Source organism: Penicillium riverlandense (genome assembly GCF_028828495.1).
Source record: "Penicillium riverlandense strain IBT 135883 chromosome Unknown utg000007l_segment0_segment0, whole genome shotgun sequence".
Lineage (NCBI taxonomy): Eukaryota > Fungi > Ascomycota > Eurotiomycetes > Eurotiales > Aspergillaceae > Penicillium > Penicillium riverlandense.
In genome coordinates this window covers 3,212,758-3,226,808 of record NW_026643198.1, presented here as the reverse complement: position 1 = coordinate 3,226,808, position 14,051 = coordinate 3,212,758, and the positions used below count along the sequence as shown (strand labels likewise).

At 55.2% G+C, this 14,051-nt stretch overlaps 11 protein-coding genes across 11 annotated transcripts; 6 read left to right on the top strand and 5 right to left on the bottom strand.

The window, feature by feature from the left end:
* Positions 1 to 206: 206 nt before the first annotated feature.
* N7474_008890 (putative para-hydroxybenzoate-polyprenyltransferase Coq2) lies at positions 207 to 1,439 on the top strand (the record flags this gene model as incomplete). Its single annotated transcript, XM_057200300.1, has 1 exon — positions 207 to 1,439. One exon carries the CDS (start codon positions 207 to 209, stop codon positions 1,437 to 1,439), a length of 1,233 nt encoding a protein of 410 aa, XP_057051001.1.
* A 44-nt stretch (positions 1,440 to 1,483) lies between these two features.
* N7474_008889 (putative flavoprotein) lies at positions 1,484 to 2,265 on the bottom strand (the record flags this gene model as incomplete). The annotated part of the gene is made up of 2 exons (XM_057200299.1): positions 1,484 to 1,883; positions 1,940 to 2,265. The coding sequence occupies 2 exons, from the start codon at positions 2,263 to 2,265 to the stop codon at positions 1,484 to 1,486; spliced, it is 726 nt and encodes a 241-aa protein (XP_057051000.1).
* Positions 2,266 to 2,407: 142 nt separating this feature from the next.
* On the top strand, positions 2,408 to 2,916 carry N7474_008888 (monothiol glutaredoxin GRX5; the record flags this gene model as incomplete). Its single annotated transcript, XM_057200298.1, has 2 exons — positions 2,408 to 2,431; positions 2,485 to 2,916. 2 exons carry the CDS (start codon positions 2,408 to 2,410, stop codon positions 2,914 to 2,916), a joined length of 456 nt encoding a protein of 151 aa, XP_057050999.1.
* A 194-nt stretch (positions 2,917 to 3,110) lies between these two features.
* Positions 3,111 to 4,630, bottom strand: N7474_008887 (ethanolamine-phosphate cytidylyltransferase; the record flags this gene model as incomplete). Its single annotated transcript, XM_057200297.1, has 5 exons — positions 3,111 to 3,428; positions 3,501 to 3,610; positions 3,682 to 4,274; positions 4,339 to 4,456; positions 4,510 to 4,630. 5 exons carry the CDS (start codon positions 4,628 to 4,630, stop codon positions 3,111 to 3,113), a joined length of 1,260 nt encoding a protein of 419 aa, XP_057050998.1.
* Positions 4,631 to 4,814: 184 nt separating this feature from the next.
* Positions 4,815 to 5,846, top strand: N7474_008886 (uncharacterized protein; the record flags this gene model as incomplete). Its single annotated transcript, XM_057200296.1, has 2 exons — positions 4,815 to 5,026; positions 5,087 to 5,846. 2 exons carry the CDS (start codon positions 4,815 to 4,817, stop codon positions 5,844 to 5,846), a joined length of 972 nt encoding a protein of 323 aa, XP_057050997.1.
* Positions 5,847 to 6,319: 473 nt separating this feature from the next.
* N7474_008885 (putative mitochondrial protein sorting (Msf1)) lies at positions 6,320 to 6,956 on the bottom strand (the record flags this gene model as incomplete). Its single annotated transcript, XM_057200295.1, has 2 exons — positions 6,320 to 6,739; positions 6,804 to 6,956. 2 exons carry the CDS (start codon positions 6,954 to 6,956, stop codon positions 6,320 to 6,322), a joined length of 573 nt encoding a protein of 190 aa, XP_057050996.1.
* Positions 6,957 to 7,323: 367 nt separating this feature from the next.
* On the top strand, positions 7,324 to 7,977 carry N7474_008884 (thioredoxin peroxidase DOT5; the record flags this gene model as incomplete). The annotated part of the gene is made up of 2 exons (XM_057200294.1): positions 7,324 to 7,597; positions 7,664 to 7,977. 2 exons carry the CDS (start codon positions 7,324 to 7,326, stop codon positions 7,975 to 7,977), a joined length of 588 nt encoding a protein of 195 aa, XP_057050995.1.
* Positions 7,978 to 8,300: 323 nt separating this feature from the next.
* Positions 8,301 to 8,940, top strand: N7474_008883 (uncharacterized protein; the record flags this gene model as incomplete). Its single annotated transcript, XM_057200293.1, has 2 exons — positions 8,301 to 8,360; positions 8,419 to 8,940. The coding sequence occupies 2 exons, from the start codon at positions 8,301 to 8,303 to the stop codon at positions 8,938 to 8,940; spliced, it is 582 nt and encodes a 193-aa protein (XP_057050994.1).
* Positions 8,941 to 9,469: 529 nt separating this feature from the next.
* Positions 9,470 to 10,028, bottom strand: N7474_008882 (DUF1761 domain-containing protein; the record flags this gene model as incomplete). The annotated part of the gene is made up of 3 exons (XM_057200292.1): positions 9,470 to 9,604; positions 9,659 to 9,963; positions 10,013 to 10,028. The coding sequence occupies 3 exons, from the start codon at positions 10,026 to 10,028 to the stop codon at positions 9,470 to 9,472; spliced, it is 456 nt and encodes a 151-aa protein (XP_057050993.1).
* A 777-nt stretch (positions 10,029 to 10,805) lies between these two features.
* On the top strand, positions 10,806 to 11,648 carry N7474_008881 (uncharacterized protein; the record flags this gene model as incomplete). The annotated part of the gene is made up of 2 exons (XM_057200291.1): positions 10,806 to 11,047; positions 11,153 to 11,648. 2 exons carry the CDS (start codon positions 10,806 to 10,808, stop codon positions 11,646 to 11,648), a joined length of 738 nt encoding a protein of 245 aa, XP_057050992.1.
* An 89-nt stretch (positions 11,649 to 11,737) lies between these two features.
* Positions 11,738 to 13,840, bottom strand: N7474_008880 (rRNA-processing protein MPP10; the record flags this gene model as incomplete). The annotated part of the gene is made up of 1 exon (XM_057200290.1): positions 11,738 to 13,840. The coding sequence occupies one exon, from the start codon at positions 13,838 to 13,840 to the stop codon at positions 11,738 to 11,740; it is 2,103 nt and encodes a 700-aa protein (XP_057050991.1).
* Between the last annotated feature and the right edge of the window lie 211 nt (positions 13,841 to 14,051).

Genomic DNA, 14,051 nt, shown 5'->3' with positions numbered 1-14,051 from the left:
GAGAGGAAGACAGTGAAGAGAAGACGAGGGTGGGCAAAAGAGGTGAGCGAAGTGGTAAGAGCGACGGGGGACCGAACGAGAACGCGACAACAACGGGAATTATTGCCTCAGGCCACCAGATTTTTAAACTACCAAGTGGAACCTCCAAGATGCTCTCTTCTGACTGACTCTTTCTTTCCTTTGCTCTCGCTCTCTCTCTTTCTACCATGTGCCTTTCTCCCTCCCTGCTTGTTCGCCGCCAATGTTGCCAGACAAGGGCCCGTCTCAGCAGACAATACCATGCGCGGCTCTCGGCTTTCCATGACCCCGTTCGTCGGTCGAGGAGGCTGACCAACAGTCAATGTTCCTATATCTCCCAGTCACGATCAAACCTGCCGAGTGCCCGGCGCAGCTCCCATTCACCTCCGACAACACCACCGCTCGCGGCGACGGCCCAAGACCCTGCGACGCATTACAGCCCGCCGACGACAGGCATAGTCGCATCTTTACCGAAATCGTGGATTCCCTACGCTGAGTTGATCCGACTGGACAAGCCCACGGGCACGTACTACCTCTTCTTTCCCACGCTCTTCTCCACCCTCCTTGCGGCGCCAATGGCAGTCGGTGTCACTCCACTACAGGTGCTCGGGACGGCGGGGCTCTTCTTCAGCGGCGCAGTGGTCATGCGAGGCGCCGGGTGCGCGATCAATGATCTATGGGATCGCAACCTGGATCCTCACGTCGAGCGCACCAAGTTCCGGCCTATTGCAAGAGGCGCCCTCTCACCACCAAAAGCCGTGCTGTTCACGGGCTCGCAACTACTGGCTGGACTCGGCATTCTTCTTCAATTCCCCTCCCAATGCCTCTGGTATGGGATTCCCAGCTTGCCGATTGTGGTGGCTTATCCGCTCGCAAAACGCTTTACCAACTATCCTCAATTTGTACTGGGACTTGCATTCTCATGGGGGGCGATCATGGGATTTCCCGCATTGGGCGTGGACCTGCTCACTAACCAGGATGCCCTCATCGCTGCGGGTGCTCTCTATTCCAGTTGCATCGCCTGGACGGTTCTGTACGATATGATATATGCACATATGGACATCAAAGATGACGTGGCCGCGGGGATCAAGTCGATTGCCCTGCGCCATGAGCACAACACCAAGGCTGTGCTGACGGGGCTGGCAGCAACCCAAGTGGCGCTGCTGGCGACAGCAGGTATGGCCGTGGGCTGTGGGCCAGTGTTCTTCGCAGGCAGCTGCGGCAGCGCTATTCTGTCGCTGGGACTCATGATCTGGAAGGTCCAGCTGAAGAGTGTGCCGAATTGCTGGTGGTGGTTCAAGAACGGGTGTCTGCTGACGGGGGGAGGGATCACCTTGGGCTTGCTCGGCGAGTATGCGGCGCAATCCCTTGGTCTGTACGATAGCACGCTATCCTCGGAGCAGCCGGGGTCAACTCAATGATAACGGTGAACCAAGTAGCTCGCAAGGACGCTTGCATCACACATTCACGAGCTCGCCATGGGTCCCGGGAGACCCAGGTGATCTTGAATAACGTTGACAATTGCTCTCCAGTCCATCATTGCACCAGTCCCGACGTCCCCACATGCCAGGGCCTTCTCGATGGGAGGCAGGACGGTCACCCAGCCCTCGGGGTTCGACTTGCTCCACCCCCATTCGTCTTGTAGGACCTTCAGCTGCTTCTTAGTTACGGGGTGTCTCCACATCGCAGTGTTCGCAGCAGGAGCCACAAAGATCCTCGGTTTCTGCGGCTTGAACTCGCCATCCACCATGCCAGTGGTATCCCAGGCCCTAATCACCGAGAGAAGGAGGTTGTCGGACATTCCCATGGCCATCTTGGCCATAGTATTGGCTGATAGCGGTGCGACCAGCAAGACATGTGCCCACCTATTGACCAGTCAGTTAGCATATGGCCTTAGATATCCGTAGCGTCCGGAACGTACTTTCTGAGTTCAATGTGCAGAATGGGATTTCCGCGCTGCCAGGGAGTAGTCCACTCGTCCTCGTTCCGGTAAATACCTTCTACCCCAGCGATCTGCCGTAGACTGTCCAAAGCAGGTTGCTCCGCGCTCTGTCCCAACAAGAAGTGCTCTGCGCTCTCCGTGATGATGATGCGGACAGAGACATTTGCGTGGCGACACAAGGCCTCTGCGATATTTGGGAGCTTAATAGTTGCCACGGAGCCAGACGCGGCCAGGAGAATATGGATTTTGCCGTCGTCCCGGCATTGCTGGGCAGTGAGGGAGGTCGCGCTCAATTGCGAATCCATCGTCGCGGGTTGGTTGTGAAGGAAGCACAGATGACGTGGGGCAAGGATTATTAAACAAGCACTCCTTCATCCATCTTCTTTCCTTCTCCGTCATCTTTTCCCTCCAACAACAATTATTGTTCAACAAACAACACCAGTTACCATGTTCTCCCGAGCAGCCTTTGCGGTGCGTTGACCCCTATAATAGCGATGAGCGAGTCCATCTAACTCGATCAACAGGCTTTCCGCCCGATCTCGCGGCCGACCTCCGTCCTGCGGCCAACCCCGGCCTTCCGTCTGCCCTCCGTCCTCCACGCCCGCCTGCTATCCTCCGAAACTAAGGCGGCAATCGACAAGGCCGTAGGTTCCGCGCCCGTCGTGCTGTTCATGAAGGGCACTCCCGAGACGCCGCAGTGCGGTTTCTCGCGCGCCAGCATCCAGATCCTGGGTCTGCAGGGCGTGGATCCCAAGAAGTTCGTCGCGTTCAACGTCCTCGAAGACCCAGAGCTGCGTGAAGGGGTGAAGGAATACTCCGACTGGCCGACTATCCCGCAATTATACCTGGATAAGGAGTTTGTCGGCGGATGCGATATCCTGATGTCCATGCACCAGAACGGCGAGCTCGCCAAGATGCTCGAGGGCAAGGGCGTTCTGGTTGCGGCGGATCAATAACGGGGCGTCCATGTAGGTATTATTGTACTATTAGTCTTCACATCCAATGCTATACCCTCGCAAATGATATGGCGAAAGAGTGAATAGATAGCATTACATTTTATGTCTAATCGTCAAGCCTCAGTTGATGGGGCCTCTCTTGTATGTACAGTTGATCATCATTACACGGGTCCGTTTTTGTTACCTTTGACCGTCTAGGCAGACTGTTGCTCTCTTGCTTTCACCAAGTCCTCCGCAACCCCCTTGTCCAGCTTAGCCCGCTGCCGAGCTTCGTAGGCTTCTCGGCTCTTCATAATCCGGCCAACGATCTCGCCAGCGTTGACATGTTGGAAGGCATGCTGCGGGACTTCGCAGAAGATGCCCATCTCCTTTGGTGCCGTGTATGGGTCATACGTCAGAGGGATGAAGGTGGTCGGCCCGTGATAGACGACATCGGGCGTGCCCAACGGCAGGGCCTCGAGGTAGGGCTGGCTCGGAGTGAAGGGAGCGGAGAAGACGACGGCATGGATATACTACGAGACAGTCAGATCCAAAAAAAAAAAAAAAAAAAAAAAAAATTCGAATATGCAGGGGGAGTAACTTACCCGACACTGGAGCACACAGAGGCCACGTTCAAAAATGTTCATGATGGGATAGTTCAAGCCCTTCCAGAAATTGATCACGTCGTCATCATGGATACCGGCCACGATATAGGCTGGCGCATAGTCTTCGTTGTGCTCTCTGAGTCTTTTTCCTTCTGGTCTGGCTCATACCAGCCTCGTTCACGGCCCTTTACTTCCTCCAGATGCATGACCTTCCGCAGGAATTCAATGTGGCCCGAGGAAAACAGATCAAAGCCTCCATCGACATAGACAATGCGCTGCCCAGGCTTAGGGTCTTTTCCCCCCACGAGGGTCTCAAATGCGCCGGCCTCCGCCACCACATGGTCCAGCTTGGCGGGCGCGGAGCCAACCCATGTCCATACCTGAGGTCCCGGCTGCAGGCCACTCTCATCCGTCGCATAGTCCCGGACGCGTTGCAAAAGGTCGGCACCGAAGTTCTTGCGCTCGTCTGGAGCACCCGATCCTTCTTCCCCGGAAAGCACGTTCTTCACGGATTTCACGAAGTGGTTCTTAGTGCAGAGGAGCATGCGGCCGACGAGATCGGTGGTGGATATCCCGGGGGTCCGTTTGACCACGCGAAAGCGACCCGCGGCCTTGACGAACCGATAACAATCGTTCCCGTCACTGTCGGACGTAATATCGTCCCCGTGGACCACGTATTTGCAGCCGTAGTGGGAGACCCAGGGCAGGTAGGTCACATAGGGTGCATGGGGAACACTCTGAGTGGCCCATCGACACGCATCCACGGCGGCACAACTAGATTCGAGGGCCACAAATGTCAGTCCAATCCGGATCCGCACGCGCAGACAGGAAGACTAACCGTTCTTCCAGGGACATCACTGTTGGACCCTTGTTCTCGAGGATTGCTTCATCAGAGTGGATGCCGACAAAGAGTTCCTTGCCCAGGCGACGGGCTTGGAGCATGGCACCGGCATGACCTAAGGAGGGTCAGACCAGCCGTCCGTTCCCAGATCCGGGGACCACTACTCACCATGGTGGCTAAAGTCGAAGCAGCCGTCGACCCAGATTCGGTCCTCGGAGATAGGCACATCCTCCTGGGGATCGACGGGCCATTGGCCGGGCACAGGGACAGCCGGGATTTGGTCGTCCATGGAAATAGATCAGGGATCGAAGTGAGAATTGGGGGGAAAGAAAGACAGACAAAGAGAAGCACTGGAGAGGGGCAGAAGGGGCAGATCGGTGGTGATTGACCCACTAGTGGGGAAGCAACAACAAGTTCGCTGAGCTCTCACTTTCTCTCCTGAGTTCGACCACTCCCTCCCTCCCACGCCAACGATGATGAACATTTCATCCTCCTTTGCCCCCAGTCTGGCCCGCAAAGAAACGGCCAAGTCAGGCCTGGGCTATGACTCTCACATGCCTCCTCCCGCGCCCGTCCTCAGCGGCGGAGGAGGCTCATTTGGCCCCCAGAGCGCAACCTCGATCTACCAGCAGATTCACGACATGGCTGCCAAACGAATCGCCACCCTGGAGTACCTGAGGAAAGCGTATGTGTTGTGCTTAATTCTCGGAGTCCAGTCCATTGTCTAACTCTCCCCGCTCTATAGCCATGATGGCCGGGTCTATTGGTTCAATACAATGCATTTCTCCCGAAACGATATCGGACGCATGCCCTACTTCGAGCCGCGCAAACTTTCCCGTCGGGCGGTCAATTGCCTCCTGCTGGGCCTGTCGCTGCCCTCGATCCTCGACGTCAATTCCTCGCCGAGCGAGTACCTCCGAGCGCTGAATGCGCTATTGCTGGAGTTTGAGGCCTTCCAGCAGGTGCATCCACCCGATGGCGGCTCCTCATCGAGTCTCGCGCGTGCACGCATCCCCCAAATGTTCAAGCGGGCGGCACACGGGGGTACCAAAACACGGCGCGCCAGCTCGGCCACCGAAATCGGTCTCCCCATGCAGCTCAGCGACCCGTCTGATCTCAAGCGCGCGGGGGGCCCGATCACGTCACCGACGTCCGCAGCTGGGTCAGGCATTTCGTTCCCTCTCACGGAGTCTGCAGACCTTCTTCCCGGCGAGGAGTATACCTATCTCCTGACGCCGTCCTTGCCCTTTGAGCCGGACTTCTTTGAGACCTTTGCCACGCTTTGTGATGTCTTGATCGATTGCTATAGCAGACTCATCACCTTGGTGTCAAGCCCGACCATCTGCACGGTGGCCCTGGGGGAAGCTTTCTCCAAGGCAGATGCCAAACTGCGCAAGATCATGGTGGCAGGAGCGGTGCGCGAGTTTGAAGATGCCAGCCGGACTGGCGTCAAGAATGAAGTGGCGGGCGTAAGCCGGGTCGTCCTCGGAGGCCTCCTGGGTTGACGGTCGTGACATTTGCCTTCAGCGAGCATGCAGTCGTGGATGCTGCCAACATTTTCTTTTTTTGGGGGGGGGATTTCCTAGGTGTTTCGGTGTTGGGCAGGTTTGAATCGGGACTAGAGGTGTGGGATTTACGATGTACGAACATGAGAGAGATCTAAGATCTATGTCTGAATGCATCTATTCCTTGATCTATATCAAAGCGATGGTTCAACAGAAAAACAACAGGAGGGCACTCAGAAACAGGCAACGAAGACTTTTGGGGGAGACGTGTCACATCGTAAAACAGAAAATGGTATCCGTAGCGAAGAGTGGTCTTTGGCGCAAGGAATGCATCCATCAGAGAAACAAGTAAAGGAGAAAGAACGCCAACCCAAAGGCTTTGAATATGCAGAAAAAGAGACACCGGGATATGCAATCGCTGGAAGCAAAGAATGACAGAATGACGGTGGGTTCGTGAAAGATCAGCGGCGAGTTCAGGCCTGGATGCGCTGACTCTCGAGATCCCGCTGCTCGCTGAACACGCGACGGCTCATCTCCAGGACGGTTTCAAAGCCTTCTCGGCCGCGCTTGGCATTCTCTCGGAATCTCTCGACGCTGGCCTCTTCGACCTTGTTCTTGATATTTTGCCACCCGCCGCACAGAGCGGTTATTTTGGCTTCCTGTTGGAAGTCGGTGGTGGTGGTGGGCTGAGTCGATGACCGTTGGTAGACCACTGTTTCGCGGACGCTGAGGACATTCGACCATGTCAAGTTGGTGGAGCACATGGTGACCTTCTTCGAGGCCGGATCGACGTAGGAGATCTCGTAGACGTGAGAAGTCGCACTGCCGCCGAAGAGCGAAAGGACCCATTGCGGGGCGGACTGGTTGCAAGTGATGAGACGTTCCGTTCGCAGCTAGGAGAAAGAGTCAGCACGCGACGCCAGTCATAGGCGAGAATCAGGCAGAGAGCGGACTCACGATGCCGGTGGTGTCGTCGATAGTTCGAGATAGCGTGTCGACTGCCACGACATGCGGTGACTTGTCATTCCATGGGCAGTATTTCCTCCAGTTTGCCGTGGATACCTCGTCCCACGAGTAGTCGAACGTACACGAGGACGAAAAGACCTTCATGGCTAGTGAATGTTTTTGCAGGGACACGAATGGCGCAGGGACGCTGGGAGTAACAAAACGATGGGGTGGGAGGTCGCAAAGAGTGAAGCAGAAGAAGAGGCAAACAACAATAATAATCCAAGTCGTACCTGCCAGAAAACGCAGCAGTGGCGAAGAAGATGAGTAATGACAATCAATCAGGAGGAGAGAAAAATGGATTTTCTTCCGGGTCAGGGCCGCTTCGGGCTTTCTCGGGTGGGTTCGCAGTCGCATTATGTCAGCGCCCCGGCCAGTCAGCTGACTGGCCAGAGGTACTATTATTGTTTGTAGTACTTCCAAGTCTATACTTCTAGATCCTCGTCGACTCCTACGCATCCATCACCCCAGCATGGTCGAACTCCGGAAACGCAAGGCTCCTGCGCCGCTGCCCGTGCCTGACAAGAGAAGCAAGCCGGCCAAGTCGGCCCCAGAACCCAAGCCGGTGGAGGCAGACCCGACCCCCGCGTCTCCAGCCCCTAATGTGCATGACACGGTCGATCTCGAGACTTTTGGCGGCGAGATCGAGACCAACGACGGTACCAAGACCACTCTGAAGCAACTGGTGGCGGACAGCGAGTCGGGTGTGGTCCTGTTTACGTACCCGAAAGCCTCGACTCCGGGCTGTATGACTTTCTTCTTTCTTCCCGCAGTGGTATCTCTTCGTGGTTGGTGACTGACGATGTGACCAGGTACCAAGCAAGCGTGCATGTTCCGCGACAACTACAAGCACCTGACCTCGACGGGGCTGGCCATCTATGGCCTGTCGACCGACTCGCCCAAGGCCAACACCACATTCCAAACCAAGCAAAGTCTGCCCTATCCGCTGCTCTGCGACACGCGCGCCACCTTAATTGCAGCCATTGGGTTTAAGAAAGCCCCCAAGGGCACGACTCGCGGAGTCTTTGCCGTGGATAAGAAGGGCAAGGTGCTGCTGCGTGAAGCGGGTGGTCCGGATGCGACCGTGGATGCAGTGCAGAAGCTGGTGGCCAGCGGCAAGGTCTAAGAAACGGCAGGGGTCCGTACAGCAAGACGGTAGATACCTCGTAGTATGGATTGGTTAGGTAGTTCGTCCTACTATGCTACATAGTGTAATCCATTGATCGGAGATACGGTTGTTCCGCTCCGGACCGCACTCCCGTTCCAACACCTCACTCGACGGGACCGTCAAAGACTCCCAGACCTCAAACACCGGGACAGTCTCTCGCCATTTCAGGAGGTAGGTGTGCCACCAACCCGCAACATAGACCTTGTGCTTCTAATTTGGTCCGGTCCTAGAGTTCAATGTGCTGACTTCGTCCGTCCAGGTCAGAGTCTTTCCGATTCATCATGGCTCGCGATGTCCTGAAAGCCGCCAAGTCGGCATCGCATGTCGTGTCCATTACTCAGGTTGGTGAAACCACCCTGTCTCCACTCGGGACACATCTCACTCCATTTCCCTTTGCAGAAATACACCGTCCCGTCCACTGGCGTCTGGGAGCGGGTTCGTCGTGCTCTCGCCATCGACCCCAACCGCTCAACCGGTATCCCGTTGAACTCGCAGTACCGTCTGCCCACCCCAGGATCTCTGCCGCCTCTGGCCTATGATGACCCCGTCACCGTTCCGGCGGGTGATATTGCCGACAACCCCTACTGGAAGCGCGACACCCGGAGGAACTACCCCCGCCTGAGCACAGTGAAGCAAGCCGATGCCGTGGGTCTTCTCACGGTCGGAAGTCAGGCAGCCCCCAAGGAGGATGTCTTGAAGATCGGAGAGGCCGGGGAGAAGCAATTGGTCAGCGTCAAGGAAGAGGGCGAGGAGCGCGGTCTGGCCGCCCTGTTTGAGAAGGATAAGAACAGCATCCAGGGTGTCTTGGGCACCAATGGCCTGCCCCCAACTCCCTGCAACCTGAACTCTTCCTCACAACCCAAGTCCAAGTACGAGATCAATTCGGAACAGGGCTATCCCGAAGTGTATGTCTCCTTGTGACTTGATTCGAGTCCGCCGCTGACCGTGAGACACAGGTACCCCTGCCGCACGTTTGCTTGATTAGATGAGATTATTGGATCTGTCCTAGATGGTACGGTAGCATTATTGTCAATCGACTCTTTGTTCATTATTGCCTTGCAATGAGAGTGCTCTCTGTCTTCAGCTGTCAATGTAGGTGCAGGTGTCTCCTTGTACTGTAGATTCGTATGGGAAGGAGTTTTGTGTGCTTCAATGGCATGGCTCGACTGTACGTTCCCGCTTTTCTGCTAGTGATTGAGCAAACCAGCACTTGGCCTCTAGTCATATCTGAGATGCATTGGTTTTCCTACCGTGCCCGCTCTGTAACCAATTGGCCGAGACGGTCCACATCTACCGAGCCGATCGTAAGGGAGACCGGGGTGATTTACGCAAGGTGGTTAAAATGAATACGCAACGGGCATCGAATCCGTGTACATGTAGTTACACAACATCGAGGAAATCCGACCGTAGCTGTACAGATATCACTCCAGATAGACAAAGCGGGGCTCATCTAGTCAAATGGATGGGTGCGAGTCCCCCACCAGGTCAGGAACAAGCTGAGACCGACTGTCTCAAACACCCGGGCGACTCCACCGACGGCGACGGTATCGAGAGGTCTCTTTTCGGTGAAGATCTGGCTGATGAACTGTGTCGCCTGGGAGTTAGCAGGCATGACGGTTTGGGGTTTTGGTCAACGTACACTCGGGGCAGAGCTGGCCATGAACACCAGCGTTCCCAGGTAGGCAGCGCCCTTATAGCTAAGCGTGCCCGTGGCGTTGATCAGGGCCGCGACACCGTAGGTCTGCACGGCGCTGCCGGCCAGCGAGCTTCCCCACGCGGCAGCGGCGCCCGCGGCTTCCTTGGACTTGATGAACTCTTCCTTGGAGTTGGCGGCCTGGGCACGGTGATAGGTGTCACCGAACACGGGGGCCAGGATGCCGAGCGAGGCCGTGTGGGTGAAGATGGTTCCCATCGCGATGGCGGAGGGCTTCACGGGGGGCAGATCTGGGTCGGTGGTTAGGATGGTTCCGCCACGGTATGCCTCTCAACTCACAGTGCAGGGTGGTCATGATGGATGTTGGTGGTGATGATGGATTGGTGGACTGTGGGATGATAGTAACTCTGAAAAGTCAAGATCTAGGGAAAGCATGGCAGCTGATGCGCCTTAAGAACGGACCGGGCATTCGGTGACGTCGTCATGATCGCTGGTGATGTCATCCGGTCGAGTGCCAGCTTCACCTTGGCAGTGGATTGGGTTTCTTGCGCACCGTGCCTTGCAGGACTGAATCGGGATTTAAATCACAGATAGACATGGTAGGCTAAAGAATTAATCGTCTAGTGTTGGGGGTGGAGTCGGTGGTGGTGTAGATCGGGGCCAGCTGGATGTCCTAGGATGGATGTCTGGTCCGTCGGTGATATGCATACTCCCGAATGAATCAGGATCTGGTGTCTACGTGGTTGGGTCATGGGAGTAATAGCAAGATGGGGTTTCTCTTGGGACACAGTAGTGGTTCAAGCGGGAGGGCATTGGAGGGTCTATCCAGGTGTGCGGTCGCGATATATACATCGACTTAGGCCACTCTTCTGTTTTCTTTTTTATTTTATTTCACCCCCCCCTTTTTTTTTTTTTTAAAAAAAAAACTATAACAACAACGATACTAATACTAATTCATTTCCTCCCAGATACCCCAGAAACCAAGCAAGTAATCCAGAATGCACCTACAGCACCGAAGGGCGGGATGTCTCTGCCGGGCCGATCCCGGCCCCAGCATGAAAATCTCGGCAGATCGACAATTCTTCGCATCGTTCTTTTTCATCCTGCAACAAACACGACGATAGGACATATCATGGACACTACTACTACTGACTCGGACCCGGAATCTTTCGCCATCAGTGAGTCTCTGGCTCCTTGGCGTGACAACAGAGCGGCGGTGACCACCCGCGTCTTCCTCGACGGTCTCCTGCCAGAACCGCTGCTCTTGAAAGAGGATCTCAAGGAAGGCTGCGGCGGGCAATTATGGCCGGCCGGTATGGTTCTAGCGAAATATATCATCAGTCGACACTCCTCGGACTTGGGCGATAAAACCATGTCCGTTTCCTTTCTTCCTTTTTCTTTTCTTTTCTTTTCTTTTTTTTTTTCTCCCTTTTTTTTTGGGGGTGGTTGTTGTGCGAGCCGCTACTGACACCTCGCCAGCGTTGAACTCGGAGCCGGGGGTGGACTCGTGGGTCTCGCAATCGCACACGGATGCAAGATTGGACGAACGTCTCTCTACATCACCGACCAGCAGCCGATGCTTTCCCTGATGCAAGCCAACATTCAATTGAACCATCTCTCCTCGACCGTAGACGCCAGCGTGCTAAATTGGGGGGAACCCCTACCAGACCGCATCCCATCGCACCCGGACATCATCCTGGCCGCCGACTGCGTCTACTTTGAGCCAGCGTTCCCCCTTCTCATCACGACTCTCCAAGAGCTCCTGGGCCCCAACTCCGTGTGCTACTTCTGCTTCAAACGGCGCCGACGTGCTGACCTCCGGTTCATGAAGATGGTCAAGAAGGTGTTCCTCATCGAAGAAATCCAGGACGAACCACGAGCCAGCACTTACAATCGCGAAAACATTTTTCTCTATACAATCAGGGTCAAGCCGGCTTCCAGAAGAGGGCCGGGTATGAGAGATGATAATAAATAATAGAAAGATAGAAGTATGTAATGTGATAGATGATAATATGAAAACCCATGAAAGCGCTCAGAAGAAACAAATATACATTACATGTCTATCTACAACTTCAGGGTATCGGCGCGGTTCTTTGCGCTGGCACTGACTTTGCCCCCATCGACATTCGTCATCCGGCCCTCCTTGTCGATCACCTTGACGCCGCCCTTCTTCAGATCCGACACCAGCTGCTCCTTCTCGGCCGCCTTGCTGGGCCGCTGGCCGGCGGACTGGGTCTTCTCCTTGCTCTTGTTCTTCTTCTGCTGCCGCCTCAACCGGGCCTTCTCCTCCCGAGTCATCTCCTCCCGGGACGCACTGGCACCATTCTTGAGGACCACTTCGCCCGCGACTCGGCCGTCGTCTCCAGGCGCATAGATTTCCTGGGGCGCAAGTCCCGTGGGCCCAGCAGCAGCACTGCCTGCCGTCGGACGCGCCTCTTCCATCATAATGGTGGGAGCGTCGGTCACAACGTTGATGTTCGCTTGCGGGGCCTTGGGCTTGTAGTGCCAATTGGACAATGTGTCCAGCTGGGAACTGACCTCCTTCCAAAGGTTGTTGATCTCGGCATGGTCCCGCATCAACTTGCGGTCCTTCGCATCGACAAAGTTCGGATCCGTAGCACGGAGATGGTCGGTCTCGTAGAGCTCTGCGAGGCTTTGCTGCGGTTTGGTATCGTCGAGCTCAAACCGACTCTTCTTGGCACCCCGCGTATCCGAAGCGCCTGGCCGACGGCGAAGCACTTCGTCAAACTCATTGGCGAGAATTCGACGCTTGACCAATTCTTCAATGTCCTCGGTGGTTTCATTTGTGACGACCGGGACCGGTTTCCCGACTCTCTCGAAATCAAGGTCCTCTTCGATAAGAGAATTGACCGGTCTTTCCACAGCCCGGGCTTCTCCAGCAAGCATCCATTCCTTCTTCGCCACATTTGCCGCTTCCAGGCGACGAATTTCATCTGCAATACGTGCGCGTTGTTTCTCGTGAGTGGAACGCTCGCCCTGAGCGTCGGGCGATTCGTCCATGTCGTCTTCTTCGCCTTGATCAGAAGGCTCATCATCAAACAAATCGCGTCGAACATCATCCATGGCTCGGTCGATATCCTCATCCATAATGGTCTCTTTGGGTTGAGTTTTCGGGAGTGCGCGCGTCTTCTTGGATGACACTTTGCGCGGTGGCGGAGCAAAGAAATCGGCGTATTTGATATCGCTGGTGTTAACCCAGCCAGCAGCGTCATTCCCAGCAGCGTCGGAAAGATTCTCATCGTCGTCAGAGCCCGAATCGGCATTGAGATCGGCATTGCCGAACGTTGGCCCTTCCTCTTCGCTGCTATCATCCTCGTCGTCCTCGAGGCTGCTTGGTTTTTTCCGTCCATCCTTCTCGCGGATAGTTGAAGCGTTTCCAGCGAGGAGCGGATCCGTATGCCAATCAATCTCATCGCTGGAGTCCTCATCTTCTTCTGGTGCCCCCATAGCATCCTGCCTCTCCAGCAGTTCGGACTGCCTGTTGAAATCATCGATAGAAAAGAATCCATCATTTAACCCAAATTTGTCATCTGCGTAGGTGCCCGGGTCCTCTTCAGCAGCCGAGGCATCGTCGTCTTCTTCGTCTTCGGACAAAGGTTCAGCCATCTCGTCTGCCAATTCTGAATCCTCGAGGTCCAGATGAGAGTTCTCCAAGTCAGACTCCAAGCCAGTCCCCATGCTCCCATCGATGCTAGCCTCATCCTCGGAGACACCTGACAAGCTGTTCTGGCTGTCGCTGATCGATTCTGCGTCCTCAGGGTCCGAAATATCGAGGGATGGCTGCTGATTCTTTGAAATCAAAGCGATATCTCGCTCGATTTCACCTCCGGCAGACTCCAGGATCCTTGTCGCTTGTTCCCATATTTGATTCGAGGTGAAGCCGTCCACGTAAAGGTTTTTGAGTTGTAGGGGCTGCGAATCCTCCGGTCCCAACTCTGACCTCTTGCGCTTCTTGTTGATCTGTCGACGAGTGAATTGAGCGTCTACGATTGACGCCGCCAAGGGATCGAGGAATTGTTTGGCGGAATCGGTCACAGTGGAATGGAGATCGGTGGTAGGACGAAGAAAGGCCCACGGGGACGACAAAACAGACGGGAGCGTCATCTCTTGTTGGGCCGATGCCCTGCCCGAGCGTCGTTTTGCCATGGAGGACGAGAAGGAGGGAGTGTGGTGTTAGTTCAGGAAAGAGCAGAGGAAAGAAAAAAAAAGTGGATAAGATAGGGATTACTTAAGCAGATATGGAGCCGTGGACGCCTGAGGCAGAAACAGAACTATACTATCACGCCCATCAAATCAACTACGCACATAGGTACATTTACATGCTGTAAAAGGGACTTGTTACAAACAGCACACCCAC